The sequence below is a fragment of the Corvus kubaryi genome, unplaced genomic scaffold, assembly GCF_017639235.1.
Source record: "Corvus kubaryi isolate FWS band 111438036 unplaced genomic scaffold, C.kubaryi_AGA036_p1.0 37334, whole genome shotgun sequence".
In the NCBI taxonomy this organism is placed as follows: domain Eukaryota; kingdom Metazoa; phylum Chordata; class Aves; order Passeriformes; family Corvidae; genus Corvus; species Corvus kubaryi.
This window is the reverse complement of record NW_024581108.1, coordinates 14,943,858-14,970,325: the sequence shown is the minus strand read 5'-3', so window position 1 is coordinate 14,970,325 and position 26,468 is coordinate 14,943,858. Positions and strand designations below refer to the sequence as shown.

Genomic DNA, 26,468 nt, shown 5'->3' with positions numbered 1-26,468 from the left:
AGCATTAAATTAGAAAATTTAGTTTGTCTCCTTCATCAGTAGATTTTTAAATCAGCCTATTCTACCAAAACCCATAAGTTTAATGAATTTGGTCAGACATACTGTGTAACAGATGTCTAACATACAGCCATGAGCCTAAATCATAAAAATGATGCTTCACTTTGGCACAGCAAAATATACATTAAAGACTCAGAAAGGTCAGTCACCAGCAACCTGCTTGCTGGTAGTTGAGAAACAGCACTGTAAAATGCATGAGCTGCCTTTTGTAGTCTCTTATGGGAAGCCTTGGAGAGCCACAGATAATTTGCTTTCAATGATTCATCAAGTTGGCCCTTTGTTTCACTAATTTGAGTGTCAAGTGCAACCACATAATAAAGAATTACCAAGACCTGATAAGATTCTTCTTACGTTGCTCTGTTTGTCTTAACAACTGGTACTGTTGAAACCAACCGCACAACCTGCATAAACAGCAAGTGTGTGTGCAACACGGCATCTTCTGTGAAATGATAAAGCGTGTTTACGGCGTTATCCGCTGATGTACCACACCTTCATGTTTCTTCTTCCTTTCTTAAAAGGCACTAATTGCTGCATGCTGTGCCCATGCTAGAGATGGCATTTGTTTCACTGTTAGTCCTCCAATGAATTAGCAAACGTAAAAAATGGATTTCAATGACAATTCCAACCTTGAGAAAGGTGCTATTGTGACTGTGGTTGAGTTACCCTGCTGATAGTTTTCTCCTTAATGTAATTTTTAATACTACATAGCTGTAGGTTAGAGGTGAGCCATATTTTAGAACTCCTATTTAGATTAGTAGTTTCAAGTGAAATAACTTTATGATTAGATTTTTTTTTAATGCTGTCAGTCTAATAACTTCGTAAGGGATCAACCCTAAAAATGGCTTGTTTAGAAGGGGCACATTTATTAATGTGGAATTCCCAGAGCAAAAGATCTGTGTAATTTGAGGTCTGATAAAGTTTTCACAACTGAACCAAACACTATTAATACAAAGAAAGAATAAAAAACTATTACTACAAAGAAAGAATAAAAAACTTTAGAAGGCTGCTTGTGAGAGTGGGAAAATGTCCGCCTTCAGAAACCAGAAAGATGGCATGGGGAGCAAGTCTGTGAGATTTGCTTTGGAAGACGAAGAAAGCTTCTGTCAAAAGGGTTTGAAACCGATTGTTAGAGCTTAGGAAAGATTGTATGAGAGGGTATTGTCAGCGCCGCACAAGGAGTTGAGGGCGTCGATTTTTTTACTAACGTGAATTTAAAGTATTGCCTGATCGCTGCCACCTCCAGGAAACCCAGGTAGCAGTGGGAGAACGATAAATTTTCCGCTGGGGAAAAACATAAATAATGTAACGTGAAGGTCGTGCCCCGGTGCCACAAGCAGGACAGAGGCCTGGGCAGAGGGAGGGAAGAAGGGAAGGAGCTCCAGTCCCTGCTCCTGCTCGCTCGGGGCCGGGAGAGGCGCCGCCCGCCCGGTGCCCGCCCGGTGCCCGCGGCGATCCCGCCGCTGCCGCCCCCCCGCGCCGCGGGCTCGCCGGCGGAGCAGCGCCCGAGCGGGAGGCAGAAGTTAACTTCCACCTGCCCTGAAGTCGCCGCTGCGCCGGCAGCAGGAGGCGGAGGCGGAGGCGGAGGCAGGCGGGGCAGCCGAGGACCCGGCTCTGGCAGGCTCCGAGGGTCCGGCCGAGTGTAATTCCCCCCTAATCCCCGCCACGGCGGCGCTTCCCTGGCCGAGCCATGTCTGCGGCTTCCCCGCCATGCCGAGCATAGCGGGGAGCGGGAGGACTGGCGGCCGGGAGGCGCACAAAATGAAGACCCTGATGGTAAGTGCATTGTTGGCACGGCTCATCCCGGCTCCGGCGGCGGGGAGGAGAGCGGGGGAGAGGCGCGGAGCGGAGCTGCCCCGGGCACCCTGTACACGCTCCAGCCTTTCCCGGGCTCTCTCCCGCGGCTCTCCGGGATCGCGCGAAGGCGACCAAACCTCGGTGGCGGCGACCAAGAACTTTCCGCCTGCTTTCTTTTATTCGTGTTGCTTGTGGTTTGGGGGTTTTGTGTGTGTGTGCGTTTTAAGGAGCTGCTTAAAGGACGAGGCTGGAGGTAGCTGGGTGGGGGGAAGCGCTACAGTCCCCGACACTCGTTAAAATGCACGAATGAGATGCCCAAAGGGGACGGCGGCACGGGAATGAGAGGCGCGGGGTACCGGGCGCACGGAGGGGAGAAGAGGCGAGGAAGCAGGGCTGGGGGAGAAGGAGGGAGGCACGGGAGCGGGCTGGCGAGGGGGCAGGAGGAGGACGGAGGGGCTTCCCCAGTTCACTCCTCGCACTTCTGCCGGGGGGCTGGCGGGTGAAACTTGCGGGTGCGTCGGTGGGGAAGCGGCGCGCCCCGCTGGGCCCCGAGGAGGGGGGAGCCCGCTGAGCCGGCTCTCTTTCTGCCCCCCGCAGCGCCACGGGCTGGCCGTCTGCCTGGCGCTCACCACCATGTGCACCAGCTTGTTGCTCATGTACGGCGGCATCGGCATCGGCGGGGGCCACCCGGAGCCGCGGCGGCGGCAGCAGCAGGTGGCGGCGGTGCCCAGCCGCCCGCCGGAACGCGGCCAGCGCCACCCGGCTCTGCCCGTCGGCGCCGGCCTCCTGGAGGGCTACATCAGCGTCCTGGAGCACAAGGTGAGCCGCCGGCCGCGGGACCGCCCCTCCCTGCCGGCCTCCCTCGGGGGGCACCAGCCAGAAACCTGCCGAGCTCCCCCTCCCGCCGCCCGTGAGATGCCCTCTTCCCCTCGGCGGGACCGCCGTGCCCTGCCTGCCTCGCTCTCGGGGTTGTTTTACGCGGCCTCCGAGTGCCGTCGTGCCTGGCCCGAGGGCAGGAATTAGCGGGGTCAGGAGCCGGGCTCCAGCCCGCTGTTGGGTATTTGTGCAATGCCGCTTCTCTTTTCCCTTGCACGTTAGAAGGCGGGGGGCGGGAGGGTGAAGTGTGTTGTTTCTAATGCTGTATGCGCTAGGTAGAGTACAAATGTATGTTTATGGTTATATTAGTAAGGGTTAAAGAATGAACTTTATTTACTGGAAGGCAAAGTCAATAGGTAGGTGTTTATTCTTAGCTCATTTTGTCATAGGAAAAGAAAATAAAAAAAAGTCTCCTGCACAAATGACCTTTTCATTCCCCTTCTGGGAAGCAGAAGTTGTCAACCGTAGTTTCCATTCTAGAAATTGGGGGCACTTCTTTAATGGTGAACAAAATGATGTCCCTCCCCTTGACAGAGGAATTACCAGGCTGTATTGTCAGACTATAATACTTGTTTACCAGAGACAGGCAGACTAAGCTTTGATAGCTCACAGGACAGATGTAGTGACATAAAGTGAGCAAGGGGGCACATCCATGCCAAAGAGATGTTTGAGCTTCAGTAATTTTCTCAGAAGGCAGATTCCTCTACTTTTTGTGTGGTGTTTGGTTTGTTGCTTTCACCTGGAAATTCCAAGGTCTCCCTCTTCCAAAACCCCAGATAATGTTTAGTACACACACATCTTGCAGTAAAAATTTACTGTAAAAAATAAGCAAGGGAAGTGAGGATTCTCAACTTTCTTATGTTTTCACATCCAGACTGACAACTTTCTGAAAGATATGTTGTCAAACAAGTTACTGGGCTCAGTTTAGAGGTACTGTGTGAAGACTAGTGACTTTGATATACAGAGATTTTTATTGTTCCTTCTGGCATAACTTCCTATGCAAGAGTTGTCTGTAGGGCTCTTAACACAGAAAAATAGCACATGATAGTGCCTTGTAGGCTTTATTTGCTTTCTTACATGGTTCTCCTGGAAATTTTCTAATGTAATGTCTATAGAAAAAGCAAGTTTGGCCATGGGCTTCCTACTGTGTGTCGTGTACTCTTGTAATTCTTTTGTTCTTCTTGAACATGACTGGAGTGATAGGTGTAGATATATGTGCACATGATTTTTGTAAACAGCAGTAACTGAAAAGGCATCTGTGGGCTTTTGGGATGCATGTGTGAGTAGCCTTCTGATTCTGCTAAAACTTCACACTGGTTTCTCCAGACTCACAAACATCCCTCGTTAACAGGCTATACTTAAAATCACTGTTTTAGTATTTTCCAGGGTAATTTTAATGTTTACCTGTGTTTTGGAGAAATATGATCCTTTGGCTTTTTAATATATTATAATATGGCCCAAACCCCACAGATATTCCATTTCTGAATTTCATTTCACACAGCTCTTGCCTCACAGTAATAATCTGCTGAAAGTTTAATAACTTTTCTGCCTAACTTCTGTGGGTCAAAAAGGATGTTGTGCAATCCCTGCTGTGTTCCCAGCTTGCTTTGTCTTATTTTAATGCACATGAGATCATGCAGAAAGCTGTGCCACTGTGGTATACAGAGCAGTGAGGACACTGCATTACCATAAGGAGATGGGGGAGAAAGGGGCTATGTCTCTTAGTAATGTGTTTCTTTTTGTAATTTAATGCGGTAATCCATGTACTTGACATCCCAGAATACATAGGTTTCACACATAGTAAAAAATGGAGAACGCAAACGATTGCAGGCATTCATGGTTTGGAAAAAGAGGGATGCAGGATTGGTGATGGTGAGAATAGGGAGAGAGATACGAGGAGTTGAGAAATCGTGAGATGTTCAGAGAACATGTGGTTTGAGTAGGACATTGGAAACTGCAGAGAAGACAGCTTGAATAGCAAGTGAAATGAGGGAATTGGGGAAGTTTTAAGGAATGTAAAGAGAGCTGCAAGAAGAGAGCAAGGTAAAATTCTGTAGCTGTGAGAAGGACATGATATTTGAAGAGACAGGGAGGTCTGGAAGGAGATGAGAAGTATCTGTTGTTTGAGGACAACAGGCTTGCAAAGGTGAGGCAGGAATGACTTCAGCAATGGTACATATTATTTTGATAGCACAGAGGTGATGGTGTGAAATGACAGTGAATGGTAGATTTTTCACAGTATAACTTCCTTAATTTCCCATATAGAATCTTGGAATTATCTGGCAGCTTGAATGACCTGAAGCTGAATGACTGTTATACAAAATTCATCCATGTTCATGCCTGAATGACAGTTAGCAGTAAACTGAATGTCTGGATCATTCTGCCCTTGTTGCTGGATCCCATAATTTGCTTTAACAGGAAAATCTCCTTTCATGTTTGTGGTGTTGTACATTAAATGCACATTCTGGTGCATTTAATGAGAGTAAGTATGCGCATGCACAACAAGTACTGAAGTTATTATTAATCCATAATCACAATGTGGGTATTGACACACAAGCTGTGTATGTGGTAGTATAGATGTTTCTCTTCAGGGATAAAATTTAACAATTTTCCTCAATGTGAAATATCATGTATTACAAATGTCTGTCACTACTAGCAATACAGCTCATTTAGTAGTGCTGGATGATCATGTATGGAGACTATTTGCCAGAAAATCTGGGCACTTAGTAAAGTAACAATGATTTTGAAATATAGCCTGCAATACTGTAATTACCAATTATTTTTCTCCTTTAATTTTATATTCAGTAAGAATTGTAGTTCCTCATCCATACTGTCAAGATAAGCAGGCAGTCTCTGAGAATACAGTAAAATATGTCATTTTTCTTACTGGGTTGAGGAGTTTTTTTGCAGGAGTTTCTATTCTTTGCCTTCATGGTTTCTGCAAGCCCATTTTTCCATGAGTCAAGCATCAGAGATCAGAACCCCTGTACTTAGCTTTAGTAGCCTTTCACAGTTTAGCAGTACATACTTAATTTTTGTCAAGCTGAATTCTTGGAATAAAAAAAATCAGAAATGCTGTGGATTCAGAGATGCAAGTGGAGTCTTGTCATTTCACCTCTGCGTGTCCCAGAGTAACAGCCCTTGACAGACATGGTTGATGGATGTTTGAAATGAATAAATAGTATCTCTTTTTGTTCCCAATAGCCAGATGTTGTATCCTAAAAAAATCTTGCATTTTGAACAGAAAATATGGTTTGCTGGTAGTTGCTATTGAGAGGTCAAGGACTGAAACAAAGTGAAGAAGTGGCAGCTTCTACTTCAAGGAGCTGTTGCATCCTACAGAGGCACACTGAGTGTAGCACTGCTTAGCTACTGCATCTGCTCTCCAGTTAGAAAGGACAAGAGTCCTACACTGTCAAAGTGACATCTTTCATGAATTCTTTGAGTGTTATCCTGAAATTAAAGAGGTTTTGTCACTGGCATTGAGGGAAGCCAGAATTATGCTCTTCTGTGGGAAGGCATGGGGATAAGCCTTTCTGTTGATTTATCATCATGCTAGCAAGAAATTACAATGCTAGTATTTTTAAAGCAATTATTGTGTACAAATAAGAGAATGTTAATGAAAGTAGGAAGCCTAGCACTATTCTAGAACTTGCAAGAAATAAATATTTGACCATTATATTACTATTCTGAAATGAATGTGAAAACATATCTCTGGATAGTTAAAAACCTTTTTTCCCAGTATTGACTCAACAGTTGGTGCTGCAAATAAAATATGAGTTTGTCACGTATGTAATTGAATAATATTTCAAACCATCAAGGATTTTGTTTCTTAGAAAATAAAAAAAATCGAAATCAATCCTGCAGTCAAAATGTATGATTTATTGAAAACACTTTTAAATACCTTAAGAGAGCATTGAGATCGACATGATAATTTAAGTGATCACAATGATTTCCTAATTTATGATAATGTGAATTATCATATGCAAAGAAATCTTTGTGATCCCTCTAAATTAATGCAGATCAGAGAACAGTGTAGTTAATGAAGTGTTTGAGGAGGAGTCATTCTGCAAATAATGCTGCTATAGCTCCTTAATCTCTGAGTGGCAAAAAGTTGCTCTTGGGTGAAACTATTTTTTTCAGGATAATAAACTTTGTGCACTTAAAATCCGGTGGGAATCTTGCCATGTTTTATATTATTTTTACTAATTATTAAATCAAATGTGTTTGGAATCTGAATTTTTACCTCATTAAACCATTGACAATTTGGGGCTGTATAGTTTTGAGGCGCTTCACTAAACCAGCCTTCATAACTAAGCGTAGAGATGAGAAGGAATCAAATTATTTTGAGGGTTTTGGTGTCTTTTAAATTAATTTATCACAGAACCATAATGCATCTTACTGCATTACAGCTTGTCTTGCCTAAGGTGAGATCAAGCTTGCAGAGTTAAGTAAACAATGTACCATGATTTCATTACATGTTCCTATTTGCCCCTGAAATTCTTACCTGCAAAGGAAGGAACACAAACTTTATTATCCAATTAAGGATTTGATGGAGTTTTTATTGTGTGAGAGATCCACAAGGGGGAGACTTTATTCTAGAATAACCTTGTTGGGGACACTTCCATCCGTCTGAGACCTAGGCAAGGTGAGAGTCCAAATGCCCTTTTCTCAGTGCTCTCTTGGCTTCCTGGCTTTTTTAATTTTAGGTACCACAGTTACCTACCACTGATAAGCTGTAGGTTTATTTAAATCCTTATCAAGTTGGCATCTTGGGAAAAAAAAAAAAAAAAAAGACCATGACAGTCAGGGAATGTAACCAAATATCCACGCACACAGAGCAGAGACAATTGTTTTTCCAGATTTACCCAGCTTTTGAATAATGATTGTCCTGTGCTTTACAATTTCTTACTTTTGAGCTACTGCAGTGGTGTGTTTTTTCAGGCTAACATTCATTTTGATGACCCTTGTCTAAAATTTTTAGCAGTTTCTGTGTGTACCAGCTGCTCACACAGGGCAATACAGAGCACACAGCAATGACAGCAAATTAAGGTACATTTTCCTGTTTTCCAGGTTGCTTGGCCTCTCTGCAAGGAACCAGTAGTTCTAGTGTGGCACTGCTCCTACTTAGAATATCTTGAAATATTTTTAAATGTTTACATGTAGGTATCAGTTGCTGTGCAGTTTATACATTTGTTTTATGAAAAAGGCTGTGTGTAGTTGGATACATCTTTTTGGACACATCTGACTCCAATGTATACTTGAGAGAGAAATGTTAGCTAGGATAATAAAAAAATAGTATTTTACAGTTAGCACTATTGCCTAATTCTTTCTGAAAGAAGTGCCGTTAAAGATGAAATCTAACTAGCAGGGGTAGTGGGTCCAGGCAGAGGTTGGAATCTGTTGCTTATAAAATTGTCTCAAAAGAGCACAGATACTATTACATGTTGAAATGTCCCTGAAAACTGAAAGATGTTTGGTATGCATCTAGTACATGATGTTGTAAATGTCCAGTAATGTAGCGTGATGCATAAAAACCTACCCAACCACAAGCTAGCCATGTTCTGATCATTTCCTGGTGATTGGGAAGATAAAGGAGAGAAAATCTTTGTTGTAATTCTGAAAACAAGAGAAGGTTTTGGAGTTTATACTAGGTGAAGATCTTGCCCTATGTAATTTGTGCCATTTTGTGATACAGCTTTATTCTTTCATAGCAACTGAAGCAAAAAGGTTATTTCAGAGACTGTATCAGAAGATACCGATGATTTATTTCAGTACAAACATTAATAGTAGGTAGTCAGGTTGACAGTTGATGCAGAATTGTGTTTTAATTTTCTCGCATTTTGAAAAAGTTACATCTTACAGACTGATGTCACATCTGTGATATCACACATATCACATCTGATACCATATATTGGTCATAATATGTTATCTTATTTTTGCAACTGACCAAGACAAAATGTTTTGGGGTTTTTTTGTTTGTTTGTTTGTTTGTTTGTTTTTTTCTCCTTTTTTTTGTTTGTAAAAGAAAAACTGCAGAAGCATGAAGAAGTTAATTTTTGCACTTCTTTTTTTGGCCGATTCTGGATTATATGAATTTTTCACAAATTATCCTGGTTTGTGAAAAGTGAAGAATGAGTAAATATGTTCTTTTCTGTTTTATGAATATCATACACATCATATTTTAGTAAGTAGGTACTGTCTGTTTCTCTCATCTGCTTACCTTTCTTCTTTTGTGAACATACAAAATTCTTAATTCAATAGATATGCAAAATACTTCCAGGCAGGGAATTGGTGACACTTTGTCTGCTGGTGAAATTTGTTCATCTCTCATGCAAAACCCCTTAATTTTTTTTCTCTTTACTTCCAGCATTAATTTCAATGACCATATTTATATTTTTAGTATGTGTTGAAGTATATTATATTTGATAACCATTTAAAGTTGCTATATAATGCAACTTTATGCATTATATATATGCACTTCTTTTTCCCATGATCTTTCACTGTGAGCATTTTAGGCTATTTTCATCTTCCTGTGAAGACAAAGTGTTCTTTTGAAGGTTTTTAATCCTTAGTGGAAGCAAGTCTGAACTAAATGAGATTTTCAATGACAGGAAATGTAATTTTTGCTCACAGCTGATGGATATCTCTCAATAGAGTTCCTTAAATTCTCCCTTTCTGCTTGTCCTGGGGCATAAGTGGATATTGAGTGTCATCCTAACTATGTGATATCCTCAAAACATAGGCTGCAGGTAGTTTCCTGTTCCCAGTGACCTTCCTCGTGAGTTTAAGCTGTATTGCTCAGTAACGCTCCGTATGCACATCCTTGATGCTGAGGTGGCATTGATAGAAGAACTCAGTGCATTAATTGAACTTCTAATTAGGGCAATTATGATCAAATCAGCAGTCATTTGGTGCTGATATAAGCAGATGTGACAGCACAAAAGCTACTTTGAAGGTGAGGTGAAGCATCATGGTATTTAACCTCACTCTGTTTCACCTCATCCCTAAACAATCTCCATTAGTCATCACTCTTTCTCTCTAATAGTTAAAGCCTGAAGTGCTAAGACCAGGTTAACTACTAAAGTTTGGTGTCAGCTGGAGAAGAAAGTATTTTCAGTTCAAAAACTGCTATTAAATGTTGTCTATTGTCATTCTGAAAATAGCCAAATGCAGTTAAAAATAGGAGTCACATAGGAAGTGAGGAAACGAGTCAAGGCTGAAACTTTCTGCCTTCAGAGAGTCTGTTTGCAACAGAAGTGCAAAATACAGATGGAGAAGTGGAGCTCTGAGGTGCCCCTTGATTGTCTGTATGAAAGACAGAGCTGGGCACTGAGAAACATGTACGCACTACTATGGAGAATCCAGCACATTTGAACTGAGGTTAGGCAAATCTGGTAACACTGTGTCTGGGCTGTATTCAGAGAGGCACAGGAAGGAAGAGAAGCACAATGTGTTTATTACATGCAATAATGAACACTGAATCCTTACTGAAACCTTGTGAGAGAACTTCAGAATAAGACTGGGTTATTTTAAAACACAGAGAGGGAAAACTAATATATTTAATAGATTAGTATTTTTTCACAATGACACTGTTCATTGTTCAAGATAAGGGAACAGTAATGGGTTTATATGATATACAGGCAGCATAGATCAGGTTTTCTTAATTCAGATTTAATAATTTGGACTGTTGTAAGTAACACAGAACAAGAATATATAAATGTGTGTCTTGTTGTTGAATACAACATGTTAGGAATTCATTGCAGCTGTAGAAAAATTTCCATTACAGAATGGATGGCTTAGTTAAAAATAATCTGGAAGAAGAAAATGTTTCTCAATAAACATTCAGTATATTTGGAATATGCATTTTTGTTTAGCAAATAATATATTTTGATTTTAGTGTGTTATTAGCATCTTCAGGTATTGGCATGATGTTAATATTGCAGAAACAAAATACTCTGTAAATTTTGTACTGTTAAAATATATCTTGCCCACAGCTATAGCAGGTCATAAAAGTAGATGTAATAACACTCAGCAGAGCATCAGTCTAAAAGTTAGCTCTAAAGAAAAGAAAAATTCCACAGTGCGAATTTGTGCAAATGTACATCTGTACCAAGCCTTGTGCACAGGAAAGTTGAAGGAACTATTGTTATGTTTAAGAAATGTCTGCCTGAGAAACAGGGTTCTAGAGACTGAATTCATCACTGAGTATGTGCTGCTTACAAGTTTGCCTTCATGAGGTTAAAACCTTTTCTCCCAGTTTGAGATGCCAGGCAGTGTCTTACAGGCAGTGACATCCAGGCTCATTCTGTTCTAAACTTTCTTGCCTGCATTACTGTTCGCTGTGGATAGACATTTTTGTTCCATTTCAATGAACTTCACATTTGTGACTTGTACAAAACATAAGCGTCTGAGGAAACACATAACTACAGAATCATGGAATCCTATAATGGTTTGGCTTGGAAGGGACCTTAAATATTATTTTGTTCCACTCCCTGCCCTGCAATGGACAGGGACATTTCCCACTATCCCAGGTTGTTCCAAGCCTTGTAGTACCTGGCCTTGAACACTTCCAGGGATGGGGCAACCACAGCTTCTCTGGGCAACCTGTTCCAGGGCCTCACCACACTCATAGTGAAGATTTTTCTCCTAATATCCAATCAACACCTATTCTCTTTCAGTTCAAAGCCATTCCCTCTTGTCATAGGATATGATGTTTTCTACTTCAGTTCATGTATACTGCACACCAGATTCAATAAAGTGAGGGATGTAATCTAAGAGTATATTTTAAACAACCACAGCTGACACAGCAGACGGGAAGGTAGCATGTGGCTGTGGGCTGATGAAATAATGCAGGGATTCCAAGGCTGGCAGAGGCTGGGTAAGGAAGTCTATCTAGTGTAGTTTGAGACAGCCTTGTAAGCTTGAAACCAGAATAGTCCTGCTCTATCCAAGCAAGTAAATCCTGATCTTTGGCAGGCACATTTTTTCTGGAGCTGGGCTGGCTCTGCACTGTACTTCCTGTAGCATTTGAAGGTCAAGATAGGTGGAAGCTACATGGAGTGCCCGGGGAACAGTGGTAAAGACATGCCAACAACACATCTGGACAACTCTCAAGTGCAGTGCCAAGGACTGAAATTGCATTTGTTATTCTAGCTGTTCTTTAACTTTAGCCATCCAAGTTATGTACACCTTATATTTGAAGAGACTGAACCTTTGGCCACAGCAAAGACATGTTTAGAAAACATGGTTTCCAAGACTTGTCCATGGTCCTTATGAGAAAGCTTTTGGCCAAATGCATGGAAGCAGTGCTTTCCCAGCTTATCCTCAGTCTTTGTGCAGAGCTCAGTGGCTCACAGGGAATATGGGCTGTTGTACAACCTGTGCTATCCCTTCCCTGCTCTCCTCCAGCTTTCCGTGTGGTATCTTTGGGTCAGTCCTTCTGACACTTGGCTAAATTTCATCCATGGAGATTAAAATAACTTCACATGCTCCTAAATTTGGTTGCTGTCCATTTTAGTCCTAATGCAACTGTAAAAGGGTTAGTTTTACACATCTCAGCATATTGGTTGACTCTAAAATAGGAACATACACCTCAAAATACAGTTAGTGGTCTGAATGCAGCTGCCAAAGCAATGCAGAGTTAGCACTGCCTGTCCTTGCTCAGCTCATCTGCCTGTGCCTGGATAACTGCAGGTGAACTCCTATTTTTAAAAAACAAAATGTAACAAAACACTTCATGTTTTATTTAGGTAATTTCTTTCTTAGAGCTTATATTCCATAAAATGGTCATTGTTGATGTTATTGATGACTATGCAAAATACATTTTACAAATAAAACACCTATGACAAAGTCACTGCTATTTCCATTTGTTCACCTACTTACATATTCTCTTTGTAACACCGCTCCAGATTTCTTTCAGTTTTTAATAGTGATTCATGAGCTTTACAAAGACTGAGACAGTTTGTTCTAATATTGCTCACATTATCCACAAGAACTACCTCGGCCATGAATGGGACTGTACATAATACCCAGCCCTTCAGTGAGGGTTTTCCCAGTGCCAGCTGACATGATGTCTAAGCATATGTCAGGATGGGATTTTGCCAGCAGACAGGAGCACACTCTGCCCTCTCTTTGAGCTGGTTGGAGATGCACAGGCTCAGCTCTGGCAGCAGAGCCACTGCAGTTTGCCTGTTGCTAAGCCGGAACTAATAAGCTTGACTGAAAGGCGGGGTTTATTGTCCTGGGCTCAGCATACCTGGTGTGGTTATGTAGCTTTCACATGGAGCTTCTGTGAGTCCTACAGTCAACTCACAGGCAGCACTGGGCTGGCTCTGCACTGTACTTTTTGTGTTGTTGGCTGTATGGAGCATGGTCAGGATTTGCTTGCATCTCCCAGCAAAAAACTTCTAGTCCATATCCTCATGGCTTCCTAACCCTGCTCCAGAGGAGCATTTTCAGTCCTCTGCCCCATTGCCAAGAATTTTCTACCTTATATGACTGGAGAAAATAACTCACAGTACTCTTGTCGCTTAAATTTTGGTCATTAGATTCCCAGATGTTTAGTACACTCAACAAAAAAGACTATTTTTCATAATTTCTTTCTTGTACCACAGCCTAATATGAGAGATGATGTTGTGGATCAGGTTTTCAAAGTTTGAAATGAGACACTAAATTAGGTTCACAGAGCATGATTTAGTCATCTGAGTCACCACTTACAACAAAATCTGCTGTTTTCACTGGGTAGATACTTGCTGAAGAAAACATTTTAATTTCTTTGCTTTACAAAATCATGTTTGAGAATGAAGCTATGTTGTTTTTCACTTGTAACATGGCTATTTCTATATGCACAAGTTATTTAATTTGCAATGTTTGTGTTTTCATTTGTCTTTTCTGGTATTCTTACCATGTATATATTTCTGAGGAAATAGTGATAACTATATCTTAATTTTGGTCAGTGAAGAATTGTTGCTGATAGGATATTTAGTAATGTCTTCACTGACAAGATACTGTTTCACCTTTGAGCCTTAATGTTACTCCTTCCATATGTAATTATCATACTAATGGCTTTATTTTTGATTTAATTTTTATGAATAGCCAAAAGCTCTGTTTTTTTTACAAGCAGAATCAAAACTGGAGCTGCATTTTTCACTTTTGCTGTATCTGCTTTATGTCTCAGTAGCAGTGCAAAGAAGCAATGAACCTAGTTACAGATATGCTGAATATTCTTTCTCAGGGGTGATGTTGGTGTGTCCCTGATGGCTTAAGGGCATGATTGAGGTACTTTATGCAGCTGGTAGATGTGGAGGAGGGATATCAGGGCCAGGAGGGTATCTCTGGTATTAATGTGTCTGATTTCTTCCAGCACAGTGAACCCTTTTGATCTGTAGCAGTTTATGTAATACAGAACAGCTTTCAGGGTATCTTTAATTATGCCTGTGGATATTTTGGCCTGGAAAGTGAAATGAGGCTTTAGAATCACCTTTCACTCCCAGCTGTGCTGATTTGAAACTGGCACAGCTTGTTACCCACCTGTAAGTGTAGGGATCATGTTTCTGCTCTCATGAAAGACACTGGATGTGCAGCATCCTGGGCTTCAGTAGAAGGTGCAGGTGGCTCTCAGTCTTTCTGTCAGTGCTGTCAGGATGGAATAGCAATATATCCCATGCACAGACATACATATAAGCTGTAATAGCATGTATCTTCAGATCAAATCGAGACTTGAGACACCTCACAGGAGCTGAAGACCTGTGAGGTTTCATATTGCTAAGGAGCACAGTGAGGCAGCTGCACTCGGAGCACCTAGGAGCAGAGTGAATGCTAAAAAGAGACTGAGCCATTGTGCTTCTATCAGTGCTCTCAGACACATATAGAATAAATTGATTGATGATATGATGCATCAACTTTATTAAAAGTTTCTCAGAAGTGATATCTTTTAATTACGCCACTTTCTAGTGATATTTTTCAGCATGTTTTGAAGATGCCATATCATATTTGTACTGCATAATGTGAAAAAAAAAAATTTAACCTGAAAATTAATGTCCTAGTGTTTGAACTTTCAGGTATGATGGTTAATTTTCACAGTCTATAGAAAATAAAAAAAGAAGATTAATTCTTTTTGAAGGTGCAAGAGGTGATCTCATCCATGTCATACTAAGTCTGAGGACTAACAGTTATTTAAGTTCTCAAAACTTCTTAAAATTGAGCGCGTTGTTCACAGCAAGTGGATGATAACCTTGTGACTGAGATCAGAGGTAAAACCAGCTATAACAGAGCAGTGTGTAAGCCAGTTTAGCTGAAATTGAGTCCCTCGTGATTGTGAATGATGAGGTTGCATCTGCTTGTCTCTTTTTTTGTTTGGTTGGGTTTTTTTTAGTTGTTTTTTTTTTGTATACTAGTCCTTGCAAAGCACTGAGACTGAAATTCAAAATAGAAGTAATCTTTAAAAAATAGTTTCCCTTGGAAAACAAATAGATCTGTCAAATTATTTTTTGCTTCATATCCCATACTTGACATCAGTAAAACTACTGAAAATTACATTACACTGTGTTTATTAAAGTTGTGCTCCTTTGCAGTAATACACATAAGACATCTTATACTGCCTTAAGGATTAAGTTAAGCTCCTTTGTCAAGCCTGTTGGTATGGCAGGACTGTTAATCTTTAACTGTCAGAGGCTGGTTAGATCCTTCTTTAAGCTGAGGTCATGGCTAAGTGCAAAGAAATTAAAACGAATCAACTCCTAGTATTTATGCTTTCATATTTTTGCACAGAGCAATCAATAAAATGAGAAGCTGGTTTAGACATATATATTTCTAAAAGAAGATTGTATTTCAAGCTGTTATTTAGCAGCATCATATTTGCTTTATGTTTATGATTGTGAAATATGAAGACAAAGTTAGCAGTGTTCAAAATACTAAATTCATGAAAGTAAGATATGCACAGGGTGACAGCTCATTGAAAGGAGCACAGAGGATAATTTTGTGAACCTACATTTCCTAGTTAAAATTCCATAGACTTATCTACAATATGTCCATGTTTTATTATTACATCAGTAATTATTCTTACATTTTCCTTTCAAGTTACAACATTAAGTCACAAAAGAGGAAATGTGTTGTTGCAGCGTATTTAGACATGACAACACTTGAAACAAAACTGTATGAAAAAGAAGGTGAAGCTGGGAGGCAAAGTTAAATTCATATTGAAAGATAAAAGTTAACATTTTAGCCCTAAAAGGGTACAAAACTGGTTGTAAGGAGCCCCAGTATTGTGCTGTATGTATCAAAGGTTTGTGTTTCACTGTGGATATGTGTACCATTTAATCAATGTTGTTCTAACTACAATTTGTGAAGAGGAATTTTTTAATAATTATCTGATAATAGCCAACTAGTGCAATTTGTAACAATATTCATTAATGAAGAGATACAGGTTGTATGTTGAAGTAGTAGGTAAAATATACTGCAAAGAAGCTTTTGAGTGTGATAGATGCCTAAATTGTACTTTTCTAATCAGGATATATATATATATATATATATATATATTTAGTAATAGGAAAAGAAGTCCTTGAGAAATACAATTTTTTTTACATACTCCTTCAAGTATAGCTTCAAGTGGCTTTTTTTGCATTTTATGCACATATAACAGTCCCATTTTTCTGAAACAAAAGATTCCTCAAATCAATAAATAATAATTCTTTCTGCTTACGTTCACCTTGCTTCTGAGGATCCCCAAGTGCCATAGAAGCATTAAATGGAGACTACTACCATAAAGTACCGGAGTATTAATTCCTTATGACATAGGAGTACAGCGGAACAAAAAAGTTCAAACCATAGTTTTGATCTTGAGTGTCCAAAGAGGAATTTAATGTAGGAGTTTGGAAAGCTCTGGAGTGTTGAAAACTGAGGGGACTCAACCTCGGAATTGGCACACAAGCAATCACTTTGAGATACCTGACTTTCATGCATGACTTGGAAGTTAAATTTCAGACCTCCATTCAATGTAGCACTGAAGTTGTATGCAGTGGATTGGGAGAGTGATGCACCTGAAATGGATTTGAGATACCTGCTCTGCTGTGCAGAGCTGCCCATCAGAAAAACACTAACGTGTGCTTTCAGTTCACCCTTCTGCTTGTACAGGGCCTGGTGGGGGATGGTCTAGCTCAGGTAAGAGATTACAAAAGAGAACACAATTTGTGGTTTTGAATCACAGATCTTACATGGAAATGGTGTTAGAGGGTTTGAGTTCCTTCTCCAGGAGCTGTTAAAACACATATTTTGAGTTGGAGATTACAACTCTTTGGAGCTTTCCAAAGAACTTTCTGATCTATTTTATGGAGCTGTATAACTCCTCCTTCATTGTAGGTGGCAAAGTTGGATGTCCTGTGAGGCTGCTGGATTTACCCTTCAAACACACAGAAAGGACAGTTCTTTAAATGCAGATTTGGGTGGTGGCTGAATGAGGCTTTTGTAGACCACATTTCAGGTTCCGGCTTTCAGGTTCTGTCAAAGTGTCATCAGCTGTGTCTGAGACACTGAGATCTCATTCTAAATTAGTACACAGGCACTTAAATTAATGCCTTGATTTTTAGAGCATATTGAGATGCACACACTTTGCAACAACTCTGGTGGTTTAGGGCAGGTTAACTCTTTAGGCATAATAGCTGATGTGCACAGCAGGGCTGCACATCCCAGTGTTTTGAGCTCTAATTAACTTAAATGGGGCATGCACACACAGGCACTGGACAGCATTGAATAGGAACCCTCGAGTCCTTAGGGAAACAGTCTATTCATCGTACTGGCACCAACTAATTATTTGACATTAATTTATTGTGCCTTGAAATATTTGGTGTATATTTTATACAGTACTATATCATGCATTTGGTATTTCTTATATGACATTTTATTAAAAATATATTATGTTTAAAAATAAAATATGTGAATTTCAGTGATGGGGAGAAGAATCATGATAACATGTTTTAGACTTCTTTTTGCATGTTCCAATAGTCCCATCTTAGTTTAAAGCAAAAATAAAATCCTTTCCTGGCTCCAGAAGATGACCAACAAATAGGGTGATTTAAAAGATATTTGAATATAAATGTATCCAGTAACTGACTGATGGTTTTGGAGTATGGAGTCTATCACACTGTCCTATGAAACAAGAGTAGTTTGGGAGAAGCAGGAAAAAAATCCTGCTGTATACCTGTAAAGAACACCTTTAAGCACAAAGGTAGAAGTAGTGTTTAGGCTGCCAACTGAGTCCTTAACCTCTCCAGAAATGCTGACCCAGAGTTTCCTTGGACACTGAGTTGTGGCAAAATCACTTGGGTTGTGACTGTATTTGATCCAGTAGATTAAAACAGTGGATCTCTTTAAGTTCTGTAGACTGTAAGGGCGTCCACTGTATGCTTGGTCTTTAGATAGTCCTCAGTTTTCTTTGCCTAAAATTTGCAAAGTCTAAAGAACAAGTTTGGAAATTATAAATACAAGAGTGAAGCTACAAAAAGTTCAATTATTTTATGTATAGCAGTAGTGAGGTATGAGCAACTGGGTACAGAAATACAGGATTTATGAAGTATGGCCTTTGAAAAAAAATTGAGGTCTTCTTTCAGGCTTAACATTATGCAGCTAAAATGACCTCCATTTTCTTTGCTTTCTATGGATTAGGAATAAATATTTTTCTCTTCCCTTCGAAAGGGTAAAAATAAAGATAAGACAGTTCTATTCTTCTCATTTAAATTAGGAAAGTTTGAGAAGAGAACTGCAAGTAGTGAATCATGTTATCATGGATAACAAAACTGCAATAAAAGCTGTTGTGCACCCTTTTCAGAGTGAGGGTGTACAGACCAGGCCATTCTGATTAGACACTGAGATACACACACTCCTGCCAAAGTGTTGTAGCTTAAGGCGGATACATGACTCGCAAATGGTGAACCCTGGCAAATCATCCATCAAGTGATGTTGAGACTCTGTCAGGGAAAGCAGCCTCAAGTAACTTTTTTTCTTTGTTATAATCCATCCCTTCTTGTTGTGTGTCTCCTAACACTCTTATATTGACAGACATTCTTGTAACTCTTTTTCCCTTTGTATGTCTTGGGAGAACAAAAGCATAACATTGGGTAACTGGGGCCATTCCCACATGCTGCTTTGCAGAGCTGGCGAGACACACAAAAGGTCAGGAGATGCTATGAATGAAATATCATTATTCAAAGAACGCAGTCTTGCTTCTGCTAAAACTCTGTAGAATTCTCCCCTGGAAATCAGTGGAAGCAGGATTAGTGCCCAGGTCTGCAGCCCAATCAATTGTTATTAGCAGACGCTGCTGGTGCTGCAGGTGCAGGCTGCAAGATGTTAAGCATCAGATGCTGATCACCTTTCCCATGTTGGCACATAGACGTTTCCTGATTCTGCTGTGAACTGTTGAAGTCTATAGATCAATAAAATTTGAAGACAGAAAAGGCAAGGGTCAGACCAGCTCTGTCAGGTTCACAGAGATTAGGAAAAAGAGTGTAAGGTTGCAGTCTAGGGTGGCTGAAGGAGCCGAGTTGTTTAGTCTGGGGAAAAGGAGGCTCAGGAGACAGTACTGCTTTGAAAGGAGGTTGTAGACAGGTGAGAGTTGGTCACTTTTTCTAGATAATAAATGTCTTCGCTGAAAGGGTGGTCAAGCATTGGAACAGGCTACCTGGGGAAGTGGTGGAGTCACCATCCCCGGAAGGGTTCAAAACACGTGTGAATATGGTGCTCAGGGACATGGTTCAGTGTTAAGGGTGACCATGCTGGGTTATTGGTTGGACTCTCATTGGTCTTTTGCAACCTTAATAATTCTATGGTTTTGTGATGAGTGACACTGAATCTTTGTCTTTTTCTTCTTGAAACTGGCACTGAGCTCAAGTCCCAGGAGTTCCCTGAAGGGACAGGACTTCCTTGCATAAACCACTGACCTTTCTTCTTGATTATCTTTGTGAACTGGTGCTGTCTTTCAGTTAATAGAACTTTGTAATCAGGGAGCAAAGAGGGATAAAATAAAGTGACAGATTTTGCTGCTGGTTAGATGTTAATGCGAGTACTGAATGCCTTTTAAACATGTCATTCTAAATATGAGGAAACAGAGAAAAGCTCTTGCATGTATTAAAAAGCCTAGAAAAACAAACAAAATAACATTTGGCTGATGAGATTGAAGGATGTGTCACATGACTGGAAACCAGAGATACAGAAGCCGTTTGTAAGTGCAAAACTAAAGTGCTTTTGTATACTTTTGCATGCTTTTTTCCCTGAGATTTACTGTTTTAAATATAAATCCTGTTTGTAAATATTACTACACTGCAAATGACTTTGGGTTTTGTCCTGTAGCTGGGACTGAAAGAGAAATTCAAACAGCAGAGTATTTCTGGAACTGTAAGACTGTATTACTCTTGTTCCTTACTGAGAGTAATTGCAATGGCAAACAGAGTAGTTCAATTCTATACTGTTTCCTGCTGTCTATACTAATGGCTCAGGGAGAGATTGGTGTGAAACCATTTTTGAACACTTCACAATATCTGCCCACTTGAACGCTCCTATGTAATATTTTAAAAGTATGAAATGCACTTCGTGTAAAATAGAACCAGGCTAACTAGTCCTGGTTTGGAATCTTTAGATTAAAACCCCAGCCCTTCAAGTGAATCTCTCTGTGTCTGGATTTGCCTCAGGTTTCAGAGAGGGTGCCCCTAGCCAAGAAAATTCAGGCTCTGTGTCATGAGGTGCTACAGTCTTTCCATATTAGAGCATAAGGTTGATAACTTTGTCTCAGGCACTAGCAGCATGTTTTAGACGAGAGTGAGAGCTCCATGTCTCCTAACCTTTGCTCAAACTCCCACTTTTCAACACTCAACTCTCATTCCTACAGAGGCTGTTGAGAACTAGTGAAGATACAAAACAATTGCTATCAGCACCATCATCTGACCACAAATTCAAGAGCCTGGGCGGGGGGGACATATTCCTGTGTTAAGCATTGTTCTAAACACTGTGGACATATTCTTCTAGGACACCTCCCATGAAATGATGTTTACCTGGTGCTTTGTTTTGAAATAGATAGGCTTTGTTTTTTAAGATAGGCAAATTATAATTTGGCTTTAGTGAGCGATATTTGTCAGTTCATTTGCTTTCTTAATACTTGCTGTTTTTCCTGGCAATGGGCTAGTTGGCTTTGAGAATAAGGTGTTTATTTATGTCAATCTTATTCCTTCAAGCCTTCTAGCAGAGCAGGCTCTGAGGTGCCAGGTGCTTTCAAACACGGGGCAAGGAGACACTCCCATTCTGTTGATTGTTCTTTGACCATGACGTACCTCACACCGGCAGAGCTCCTTCTTGAGTGATTTGAGCCCTTATGGTAACAAATGGGTCAGTGTTATGGCTCTCATTTTAAAGATGAATTTCAAAGTGGTAATTTCACTATAAACTAGGCAGCCTATGGGTTCAGAGTGATCCACAGGGGTGCTTCTTAGACTGCAATGCAGCCTGGGCTGTTTGCAGAGGGATTCTCTCTTTCCTAGCCAATAGCTGGCTGGGAGGATCCTGGCAGCTGATCAAGAGGTATGGCCTGGCTAGTTGGCATAAGACTTACCCAGATCACATCTGTACCCACAGCTGCTGGACCTGCTGTATGTCTGCTGTGGTTGTTTGATGAACTACAACAAATTCTTATTTGTTTTAAGGGGCTGACTTACAGCCATGAAATGGGATAGAGATGGATGCCAGGTCTTTTTTGCCCAAGAAGGTAATTGGTGATCAATCTCTCCCTGTCCTTACCTCAACCCAGGAGCCTTTTGTTCTATTTTCTCTTCCCTGTGCTGCTGAAGAGGCGAGTGACGGAGCTATGTTGGTGTGCACCTGGTGTCCAGCCAGGGTCAACCCACCACAGATGTTTCCACTTTTGAATTAAACAATTGCCCTACAAAGTAGTGTAACTAAACTGTTTAGGTCCAGCACCAGGTGAAGCATCATAATCCTTGGAAAACTATACACAGGGCATCACAACCTGTATTTTGCAGGAAGTTGACATGTACTTTTTTGTGGAATGATTCAGTGCTGTTAATTTTTATCTTACCTTGCATATTTAACTGCAAAAGTAGGAGGCATTCTTTGGTATTTAATCCAGTGACATTTCTGAAATCCCTACTTTTGAAGGTATGAGCAAGGGGACACCAGATTCAATATTCTCTCATAGGTAATGCTTATGGAAAGACTCATCAGTTGTGCCAGTCAAGATTTGTCTTTCAGAATGGTCCATCTTCTTATTTGCAGTAAAAGTGAGGGTATGGATGGGGTGGGATATAGATGGGATTTGTAATTCACCTGTAGTGAAACTGTGATACGTGGTGGATTTGGTTTAAAAAAGGAATGGCTTGTGCTTTGAAGCCAATGATGACATATATATCAGCTTTTAGTTATATTGTAGCTGTGTTTACCTCAAATTATTTGTGAGACACCAGTGCTAAAGTGGAACACAATGTAACATTTGTTGTAAAGTCAGAGAAACTCTCTCCTTGGTCTTCTTTTGGTAAAGGTTAAACCCTGTGTTGGGGAACAGTACTTTAAAAATCCCGATTGTACTTCATAAATCATCTCAGTGTGATTTTTTTTTAAATTCTTTTTCCTGTGTGTTATTTTCTCACCTCAGTGCAGTCTGTTGCTGTGCATTCAAATGAAATTCACTGTTTAGACCTATAATTCTTGAAAGCCTCTGCTCTAAAGTCCAGTGAGACACATTTTCTTTTACTAGTAGATGGTGATAACATTAGTCTCTAATCTCATTAGTTTATAAAAAACACCCCATAGCACTTGTGTGCTTTAAAGAAGCAGGAGGTAGAAGAGGCATGATTAAATTTGTAGAAATTGTAAGAAAAATGTTTCTTCTGCAGTAACAATACACTTACATTTAGTTCAGTATTAGTATTTTGGAAGACTGGGGAGAGTCTCTGATTCTGAAGTTAATATGCTCATCTCTTGCATGAAAAAACGTAGTATTTACATTAGTATGTTTGTGACATAACTGCAAAATGGCATATTGATATCTTTTACTATTCATAATTTGCCTGTCAATATTTTTTTTTATGTTATCACTTTGAAAGAGGCAAGCTAGCAAGTTCGGTTTTGTTCATGATTATTCTCAGGTGTGTTTTGTTATTCTTGGCAATTACAGAATCTAGAAAGTCTTCATAGACATGTTTAGTACATAGCATTATTGTTTTATTCAAACCTTTAAATTTGACCTAAATTCATTTATTTGATATTTTGGTATAATTGTCTGTGCTTGTGTTAATATTGTTTTCCAGAAGATTAAGCATATGATATAGAATCTAAATTCCAGGGTTTTGTGAGAAAATTCCTGATGATTTCAGTGTTTGATTGAGATAGAAAATTAAGTTTGACAGGGGACAGACAAGAAGCAAGTGATAAGACAATAATTGTCAGATGAACTCTCCATGTATTTGTCATTCACCTGAGCAATTTTCCCCTTGTTTGTAGGTCCATCCTATGCTTCTGGATGTCATAAGTCTCTTATTCCTTTGTGCTATTCCTAAATGTGAATGTCAACTTACATTTTTTTCTCAGCCTCTTTTGTTGAAAACATGGAAAAAGGCTAAAAGGTCAATCATATTTATCTTAATGCAAATTATTCTCAGTAATTGTATTTTCACTCCTCATTGATTCGAATGGGACATAATATAAGTGCCCTAAAATCAATGTAAAATACAAAGTACTATTTATAGCATTATGAGGTTAAAAAAAAGAGAAATGGCCATTAATATTCATGTGATTTTGGTATGTGTTTTATTAGCTGTGCGGTATAATTTATCAGATATGGTACACTAAATCCCATTGAAATCGGTGAGAAATAGATACGTGACTATTCACTGTGCTCACTTATTGTAAAGTTTTGGTTATTTAGAACTGCTAAGGGTTTATTACCAATATTCTGGCCCCTTTCTCCACCTCCTGGGCGGGGGATTCTCTGAAATTCAGTGCTTTTCCAAACTCTCCACTCAAACACATCCCTCAGTAGTGCATCCTTTGATTGTGTCTTCTGGAATGTTAATGACTAGTACTTCCTTAGGGTTATCTTGGTTTTCATCCTGAATGTCAGGTAGCCTGATGTGGTGAGCACAACATTAGGCATTCCAAGTATGTAGACAGAACTTTGATCTTGTACTTGGTTAGAATTTATTAAATGAAAATGTTTTGCATTAGATACTAATGTCCTGGAGTCAGTACCAAATTCATCACTGGCTTCTGTGAGGCACCTTAAGTAATAAATACTGAAATATATTCAGTGATTCTATTGTTATTGAGGGGAAAAAATATTCTTTACTTTGAGACATACAGTCTCTTGTTTCAAGCAAGCTGGGAGATATATTTCCTTTTGCTTCATTTCCCAAGAACTTCCAGTTCCGTAGAGTTGAAATCCACAGTCCTGCTAGCATATAGGCTGTTGAGCTGTTGTAATAGTTGTAGTTGTATCAGTATTTTGTTTAGTCATGTATGTGACAGACATGAGAGGCTGTACTGTGGATCTGCAGTACTAAAACCAAAGGATGCTAAAGGACTGAGTTGTTCTAGCTTGAGCTGTAATGGACTGATATCTATGGTAGAATGCATTTATACTGGAGAGATATATGCAGAATGATATTGTAGAATATTTTAGGTTGGAAAAGTCCTCTAGGATCATCAAGGCACACTGTTAACCCAGCACTGCCAAGTCCATATGTGTGTGTGCGTGTATATATATGTATGGATGTATAAAATGGGATCGTCTAATAGATTATTGTAACCTGCACACTGGAAACTATTTTGGTTCCTGGGATATGAGACAAACTGAAATAAGGAGGAACTTGTGTCATGAATCTCAACGCTGGAGCAACAGGGTTCTTGAACTAGAAACTTGACTTGTTCATACACCATCTACTTGCAGCTTTTAAGCTGAACTGATTAAACACCTGTCTCCCATCCTATACATTGATTAGCACAACCTCTAACTTTTTGAAATCATAAATAAGTGTTTTGAGCTTTGTAGTTTTCCTTCCTTTTGGAGTAAAATGCTATCAGCTTTCCTAAAATTATTTTTAAGATTCCAGTTTAAGTTCAACTGCTCTGAACACAATGTAGTATCATTCAGGCTTTTGAACACTTCTGAAATATTGGTAAAATGATTCCTACGGTCTGCATGAGGCTGGAACTAACACAGTTCATATACTTTCCTCTGTAAGTTAGGTCTTTCACTTTGGGTGTAAGAAAAGTCCTTTTCCATGTTCTTTTGTGTTCTCTGCAGGATTTCATTGGTGTTTTGCAAGTGTGTCTGAAGAGTTGGTGTGCCTTTGTATTAACTTATTTCTTGTGTTTTAAGATAGAAGTGTGAGGCAGGGTCTTTTTTTTTGCACAAATCTGGGGAAAGGAGTATAATCCAAGCACTTCTTAATCAACAAGTGTAGTTTTGTTACCACTAATAGCTCATTTACCTACTGCTGGTTTTGTATTGTAGAAGATTGGGATTGAAATTTTCTTCCCTGGAGCAGTAGTTTGAAAGTCAGAGCAGCAGCAGCAGCAGCCACAGCCCTTGGCGCTTTTCATCCTGCTGGGTGCTGTGCCTGCAGTTCACCCTGGAGTCATCCTGTGTGGGGTTTGTGCTGTGTGGGGTTTGTGTTGTGTGGGGTTCATCCTGTGTGGGGTTTGTGCTCAGCAGAGTTTACCCTGTGTGGAGTTCATGCTCCAGCCCCCTCCCTCGCGTGCTTTCTCTCCTGTAAGCACCTCATGCTGTATTATCTGGTTTGGTTGTCTGGTAGGTGGAGTGAGCTTTTGATCACCGTCCTTTTTTAACCAGGTTTTGATGTCAGGAAGAAAGCTGATAAATGGTTTTTTTCTGCTCCTCTCCATGGAGATGTGTTTGAAGGATCATGAGTTGTGTTCCCACTTATTGAAGAAATTCTCTTTAGAAATTATCTCATGTCAGTATCCATTATATTTTCTAGTACTGTCTTTGAGACTTCTGGATTTTGTCTACTCCATAAATACTATTCTTCATGAAATTTCACGTTCTTGCTTTTAGCCCTGTCTTCTTCTTTGCTTTCTACTTTCTACTTCCTGCTTGCCTAGATAATCCTGTTTCATGTTTTGTTTTACTTCTGCCTTTCAGTTTTCCCAGACTTCAGTTGTGTCTTTGTGCTAAGTACATCTTGGAGGCTTATGGCACTAATCGGGGCTTATGATGCTTGTTTTGCCTATTACATATAAGAAGGATCAATACCTCAGCTTGATTCTGCCTAAGACCTCCATGTCTTTAAACAAGAATTAGGTTTGAGCCCTATAACTCTGGCTAATGCTAGACATCACATCTGTATTCCAACTACTAAGGACAGCTTTCCTGTTCAGGAACAGATGGAGACTTGAAGGACTGTAGCTCCTCTGTGACCACGGTCAAATTACCCAAAACTCTGAGCTCAAAAAAGCCAGGCCTCCCTGGAGTAAATCTAGTCAGGTATCCTGCCTGGAGCTGGACAGAGTTTCTCAATCCTATATAATTACACAGGTCTGTCTTTAAATTGTGTTTCTGCAGGTGCATTTATTTTGTCATAGAAAGTCTTAATCCTAAAAAAAGAGGGGGTTTAAATTTAAGCATTGAACAAATCTATGATTAATTACAAACTACACTGTAATACAAGTAAAGTTAAATTTGATGCCATGTACCCAAATCTTCATATTAGTTACTAATTTAA

The 26,468-nt window shown here is 39.9% G+C and overlaps 1 protein-coding gene across 2 annotated transcripts in view; it reads left to right on the top strand.

Annotated features, from left to right (window-relative positions):
• Positions 1 to 1,538: 1,538 nt before the first annotated feature.
• ST6GALNAC5 (ST6 N-acetylgalactosaminide alpha-2,6-sialyltransferase 5) overlaps positions 1,539 to 26,468 on the top strand; it is a 70,010-nt gene continuing 45,080 nt past the window's right edge. The window contains exons 1-2 of one of the 2 annotated variants that reach the window (XM_042030445.1): positions 1,539 to 1,830; positions 2,449 to 2,670. In XM_042030445.1, coding sequence (XP_041886379.1) covers positions 1,765 to 1,830; positions 2,449 to 2,670 — 288 coding nt within the window. In that variant the 5' untranslated portion in view covers positions 1,539 to 1,764. The remainder of the gene's footprint in view (positions 1,831 to 2,448; positions 2,671 to 26,468) is intronic. The other variant, XM_042030444.1, reaches the window with a different exon arrangement.